General features: G+C 39.6%; 1 protein-coding gene across 1 annotated transcript; it reads left to right on the top strand.

Annotated features, from left to right (window-relative positions):
- The first annotated feature begins 396 nt into the window (after window positions 1-396).
- Or13c3b (olfactory receptor family 13 subfamily C member 3B) lies at window positions 397-1,374 on the top strand. Its single transcript, NM_001409399.1, has one exon. It carries the CDS (start codon window positions 412-414, stop codon window positions 1,372-1,374), a length of 963 nt encoding a protein of 320 aa, NP_001396328.1. The 5' UTR covers window positions 397-411.
- The last annotated feature ends 5,829 nt before the right edge of the window (window positions 1,375-7,203 follow it).

Here is a 7,203-nt window from a genome sequence, read left to right as displayed (position 1 = left end):
TGACTATGATCAACCTCTGACTCAGAATTACAGTCTTCTTTTTAAAGTAGACTTTTGCTTTGTCTTCTTCATTACTAGCTTGCTAGGGCAGATGGAATGAACAAGTCAGGTGTACAGTGAGTCATTAGGCAGGGGTTTGGAAACATCAGTTTAAGAATGTATTCTCAATAATAGAAAGAATTACTTTTGAATGTGCCTCTTAAATGGATAGATGTCGGCAATGAGCATGCCTACTTCCAACATTCTCAATTTCACTATATTCAATACCATACATTATTGGGGGTATCAATGTCTGAAATTAAGAAATGAACCCTTTCTAATACATGAAAAATAATTCTTCAGGTACTTTGCACTACTTGTTTTGGGGGCAGTGAATATGTTCTATGGTAGATTTTCCAATGATGGCTGACCATGGATGACATGGATAAAAATAACCAGACATTTGTTTCTGAATTCCTTCTTTTGGGTCTTTCTGGATACCCAAAGACCGAGATCCTTTATTTTGTTATTGTTCTTGTTATGTATCTAGTGATTCTAACTGGCAATGGTGTTCTGATCATAGCAAGCATCTTTGATTCCCATCTTCACACGCCCATGTACTTCTTCCTGGGCAACCTCTCCTTCCTGGATATCTGCTACACAACATCTTCTGTTCCTTCAACATTGGTGAGCCTGATTTCAAAGAAAAGAAACATTTCTTTCTCTGGTTGTACAGTGCAGATGTTCGTTGGATTTGCAATGGGCTCAACAGAATGTTTGCTTCTTGGCATGATGGCTTTTGATCGCTACGTGGCCATCTGCAACCCTCTGAGATACTCCGTCATCATGAGCAAAGAGGTGTATGTATCCATGGCATCTGCATCATGGTTCTCTGGTGGAATCAATTCAGTTGTGCAAACATCCCTTGCCATGCGGCTGCCTTTCTGTGGGAATAATGTTATTAACCATTTTACTTGTGAGGTCTTAGCTGTCCTCAAGCTAGCATGTGCTGATATATCTCTCAATATTGTTACCATGGTGATATCAAATATGGCTTTCCTGGTTCTTCCACTACTACTCATCTTTTTCTCCTACGTGTTCATCCTCTACACAATCTTGAGAATGAACTCAGCTTCAGGGAGACGCAAAGCATTTTCCACCTGCTCTGCCCACCTGACTGTGGTGGTCATATTTTATGGAACTATCTTTTCTATGTACGCAAAACCTAAGTCTCAAGATCTGACTGGGAAAGACAAGTTCCAAACTTCAGATAAGATCATTTCTTTATTTTATGGAGTAGTTACCCCCATGCTAAATCCAATCATTTACAGCTTGAGGAATAAGGATGTTAAAGCTGCTGTAAAATACATACTGAAACAGAAGTACATCCCATAAAGATACCAGCAAACATAGTCTGAGATTGACTCAGTTGCAATTATGTGAGAACAGTTTAATTAATTATTTAGTCATTTTGGAAAGATCTTGGCTCCTTAGTTATCTCCCAGAAATGGAAAGTAAATGCCTAGTGTTGAAGACACCATGTTCTTCAGAAACAGAGCCCAGAAACTCTTGAGCTGGACCTTAAAACCTGCTCCCTGAGGTCTAACTTTCATGGTACCCGAAAGCACCATGCAAGGTATTATGAAAAGAGAGACAAACAACAGTCTTACTCAGCTATGTTCCCTATGAACCATTTCAATGAACAGTATACACAGTAATCATAAAGGCACAATAGCTTGTTGGTGACCAATGCTTCTGTAATTGTACATATTACCTACCCAAAAACAGGGAGAGCATGCTTGCTTCTAGAATCATGCTAACTACTCAGTGCTAATGAAATCACCATTGTTCAGGAGAATCTACAGCCCTTAAACCAGCTAAGTCTCTGACAACAGTCTATATACATTTGTAGTTGTACCCAGGTAAGTGGAGTTTTCACTCTTCATCAAGGACAGTTTTCTTTTGGAACAGAAAAGAGACCATTAAAAAAAACACCACTAATAAACATGCAGAGTTGAGGAGCCCAGTCCCATTAGATGCATCAACGAGACACTTCTATGCTTATGGCTCAAGGAATATTTCCAAAGACATGACTGAGTGATTGTAGTGGCCAGAATATCAGGAACTTTGCTGTGAGACTGTGTCCCTCAGTAAAACCAGAAGCTACACATGTAATGTCTCACCAATGTGAGTGCCCGAATATGACCTGAATAAAGAAGACACTAATAAATATTCCAAACTGCACTGGGAAGAGCTCACAATGCCACAACCCCTCACAAAGGACCCAAGCAATTCAGTAAATCTGGGATGGGTGACATAGCCTTTCCCAGGGAAGAGCACACCAGTTAGTTATACATTTCCAGATAGTAATCCCTGAAAACAAGCAGGGAGGTAGCCTTATACAGACCAAACAGGTTGTTTTTAGCAGTTTATGTATGTAAATATACATATTGGCTAGTGATAAAGTCAAAGAAAATATGTGTTCCTGTAATAACAATTAGTTAAAATGGCCATAAATTTGTGAGACAGGAGGAGTACATGAGGGGGTTTGGAGGGAGGAAACTGAAGGGAGAAATGTAATCAACGTATATTCTCAGAAATAAAATAAAAAAAGAGAACCCTTGTTTAGAGAGAGATATTTTCATTCTTTCCCCTCACTAGTCACACTCAGCTAAATTTACTGAGGATTAGAGTTTGCTCCAAATGGATCTACACATGTGTCTTCATCTCTCACACACCATGAACTGCATTTATAACCCTATCCTTGGTAATGTCTGAATTAAGTGCATCCAGTGGGCTGTGTGGAAATACTGGGGAAGATGACATCTAAACTCAGGAAGCAGACAGACAAATGTGCAAATGTCTCTATTCCCAAAACTCTAATTAACTTTTTGGTTAGATTATTCATTCTTTCAAATTCAGAGTTAACTTGCTAGTGATAAACAAAGTAAGTCAAGTTCCCAGCTTTCTTTGAGGTTTTACTAAGTTGGAAAACACAATTACGGAGGTCAGTGTCATAGTAAGTGAAGTTCAGGTGCCACAGGGAGGAATCCCAGCTACTGTTTCTTAACTGAGCTTTTATCTAAAGCCATTCACTACTAGAGCCACATGTATGCCCTAATATCCACTCCATTAGCATTGATAACGTCTTCCACATGCACATCTACAAGAAGAGATCAGGGAAGAAGAAGAATTGGGGATGATCAATGAGTGATGGGAGGGATTTCTGTACTTCTGATGTGAGAGAACGGTTAGCTTCAATTCCACCTAAGGCAGAGGATCCTGATAAAGAGCCGGTTCTGGTTTGGAGTGATGGGCTGACATCAGGTTTGATAAGTTGATGCCTTCTGCATCCTCAAGAGTGCAGACTGGCAGAGGAGGTCTTCTAGAAGAGAGAACAGTGGGCGCACACAGCCAAAGCCAACAGAGATGCGTTCACATCTCCCTGGGAGGTACTCACAGGTTCAGGAAGATTAAAATAGTCAGTGATTAATGAGATAAAATCAGTTAATATTTTCAGATAAGTTGAAACTCCAAAGTAAATTGAATATTGTTGTCCTTTTCTGTAGACGACTTGTCGAAAGGAGCGATCTGAGCTCAGGGTAAAGGTGGACGGCCCTGCCCAGGCTCATGGATATTGCTTAGGTCATGGTGACAGCAGGGCTTTGACTTTATTCTCCAATCCCTTTCTCTTGTCCTGTTTGTCCTCATCTCTTCACATCTCCCCTGAAATGTTTCATTCTTTGCTCAGCGATAAACTTCTGGTAGGTCCAGGTTTATAGTTTAATGATGAACGTCCTGAATCCTGTCTTTTTCTCCTGTTGCTCTTGAAAAGGAATTTTGTTAGTGCAGAGAACCTATAGAGAGTTGTTATTTCTTAGTGACATTGATCCATTTCTGCCAATGGCCTTATACCAACATATTCTGGTATCACTCTTTCTAAGCCTTTATCTTTATCTTTGTTAATAAAAGCTAGCTTTGTTTATTTATTTGTCATTTATGCAGGGGAGCAATGAAATACGTGGAGGGCGGGGGACAAGTTGCATGAGTTGATTCTTTCCAGAATGTAGGTCATGGGGGCGGGGCATGTCAAGCTTGTTTACTAAATATGCTATCTTGATGGGATGTCTATTACTTTTGATTATTACCAGACTTTAAGCATGTGAAAACATTATTTCTTTTGTTTTGGCCAACCCCTCCAATCTCACCTTAAATTTTTTGTCACAGTATCAAGAATGTCTGCAACTTACATGCAGGCTTTTTATGAGGTGGAACATACCCCACTTCTTTTGTTTTTCTTTATTTTTAATTGGATATTTTTATTTACATTTCAAATATTATCCCCTTTCCAGGTTTCTTGTCCATAATCCTCCTATCCCATACCCCTCCCCTTCTTCTATGAGGGTGTCCCCCTCCCTAACCACCCCCCTGACATTCCCCTGCACTGGGGGATCCAGCCTTGACAGGACCAAGGGCTTCTCCTCCCATCCACACCCCTCTTCTTAAACTGATTCATAAGCCCAAATGTGAGAATCACTAAGTGTAAAAGTTGCGAATATGTACCAGGTTTCCAAATGCCCAGGGACCAAAAGTTAATAGAAATCGAATACAAAATGCATCTGATATGTTTGTGGTACCTTTGACATTTTCATATGATATCACAGGCCTCTATGCCAAACCCACAACATGCATTCTTTGCATGAACCCTGCCACCCCACTACAGAGTACCAATGAATAAGAATATTGTACACTGTGAATAGCAATGCTTTTATTTCAGATGTTTTCAGTCCCATTAGTGCCTAGTCCCATGCTGTTTGTGTCCTGGAATGGTGACTAGAGATGGCTAAGGAATGAAGGAAGGAGAGACCAGATACAGAGACACAAAGTTGCACACAGGGATGCTGGAGTCTGACAGTACGGCAACCATTGCTGCCGAACCTGAGACTTCAGGCATGTTTATTAGGTATAGTGCAGAAGACAAGGTTTCTAAATGCCTTTTGATCAGGACTCAGTTTCTTTACTGAGGACCAACTCACTCAGGCTTTCTTTGACTCTCTGTTTCAGAAATACATTGGCTTAATTAAGGTGAACAAAGACCTTAGTGTTTCCTCCTGTCCCTGCTCAGTATGTAAGTGTCAGAGCAGTAGACTTTTCAGTTGAGTCACGTCAGAATATTTAATTTTTAAATTGTGGCTTAGTTGATAACTTGGGTTTCATTAAAAAATTGTTAAAGGTATGTTGGTTTGAATGTAAGATAAATTTCCAGCATTTTAAAATGGCTCTGAGATACTTTTGCTCTTTTTAATGTATTATTTTTCAAAACAGTGCTCTCTCACATTGATGATTATAAGCTCAGACTATCACTCAAGTCTTAAAAACTTGAATCTGCATCCTTCTATACCCAATGTTCAAGCCAAGCTGCTAGTGTATACTCTCTCCAGTTTCTTTTGCGAGGCACTCAGAGCGATGAGTTTTCCTCTTAGCACTGCTTTCGTTGTATCTCATAAGTAAGTTTGGGTATGTTGTGCCTTCGTTTTTCATTTTCATTAAATTCTGTAAAGTATTTAATTTCTTCATTTCTTCCCTGACCAAGTTATGACTGAGTAGAGCATTGTTCAGCTTCCATGTGTATGTGGGCTTTCTGTTGTTTTGTTATTATTGAAGACCAGCCTTAGTCCATGGTGATCTGATAGATGTATGGGTTTATTTGTACTTTGTTGTACATGTTGAGGCCTTGGTTGTGACTGATTATATGGTCAGGTTTGGAGAAGGTACCATGAGGTGCTGAGAAGAGGGTATATTCTTTTGTTTTAGGATGAAATATTCTACAGATTCTGTTAAATCCATTTGGTTCATAACTTCTGTTAGCTTCTTGTATCTCTGTTTAGTTTTTCTTTTCATGACCTGTCCATTCATGATAATATGGTGTCGAAGTCTTCCAGTAGTATTGGGTGAGTCACCGTGTTTTCTTTGAGATTTAGTAAGGTTTTTTGCTATAAATATAGGTGCCCTTGCATTTGGAAGATAGATATTCAGAATTGAGGGTTCATCATGGTGGACTTTTCCTTTGATGACTATGAAGTCCTTCTTTATCTTTTGGATTCCTTTTGGTTGAAAGTCAATTCGATATTAGAATGGCTACTCCAGATTGCTTCTTGGGACCATTTGATGGGAAAAAATTTTCCCAGTCTTGTACTCGGAGGAAGTGTCTGTTTTTGTCACAAATGTGTGTTTTCTGTATGCAGCAAAATTCTGGGTCCTGTTTACATGTCCAGTCTGTTAGTCTATGTCTTTTTATTGGGGAAGTGAGTCCACTGATACTGAGAGATATTAGGCATCAATGATTGTTGTTTCCTGCTATTTTTGTTGTTGCAGGTAGAATTATTTTTGTGTGTCTATCCTCTTTTGGGTTAGTTGGTATTAGATTACTTTCTTACTTTTTTATGGTGTAGTTTCCCTCCTTGTGTTTGTGTTTTCCATCTATTATCTGTTGTAGGTCTGCAATTGTGGAAAGATATTGTGGAAATTGGTTTTGTCATGGAATATTTTTGTTTCTTCATCTATGATAATTGAGAGTTTTGCTGGATATAGTAGCCTGGGCTGGCATTTGTGCTCTTAGAGTCTGTATGACGTCTGTCCAGCATCTTCTAACTTCCATAGTCCTGGTGAGAAGTCTGGTATAATTCTGATAGGTCTGCCTTTATATGTCACTTGACCTCTTTCCCTTACTGCTTTTAATATTCTTTGTTTTGTGCACTTGGTGTTTTGACTATTATGTAACGGGAGGAATTTCTTTTCCAGTCCAATCAATTTGGAGTTCTGTATGCTTCTTGTATGCTTATGGGCATCTCTTTCTTTAGGTTCGGGAAGCTTTCTTCTATAATTTTGTTGAAGATATTTACTGGTCCTTTAATTTGGGAGTCTTCACTCTTTTCTACACCTATCATCTTTAGGTTTGATCTTCACATTGTTGCCGCACCCAACCTCGACCAGCAAGGAAGACACGACCACAGGAGATCTTCTTCAAGCACTTTTACTCAGGAACCTTGATACAACCTTCTGACTCTCTCTCTTTCTTCTGGCTCTCTCTCTCCTCACTCTCTTCCTTCTTACTGTCTCTCTTTCCGGGGAATGCCCTGCACCACACTTAAATAGCTAGCACTGGCCAGTCCTAGCAAGCCACGTGGGTCATGTAGATAGGCTGTCACTATGCGGAAGCTAGCG

This window comes from Rattus norvegicus, chromosome 5 (assembly GCF_036323735.1).
Source record: "Rattus norvegicus strain BN/NHsdMcwi chromosome 5, GRCr8, whole genome shotgun sequence".
Lineage (NCBI taxonomy): Eukaryota > Metazoa > Chordata > Mammalia > Rodentia > Muridae > Rattus > Rattus norvegicus.
The sequence above is the reverse complement of the archived record's forward strand: the minus strand, read 5'-3'. Positions and strand labels throughout refer to the sequence as shown.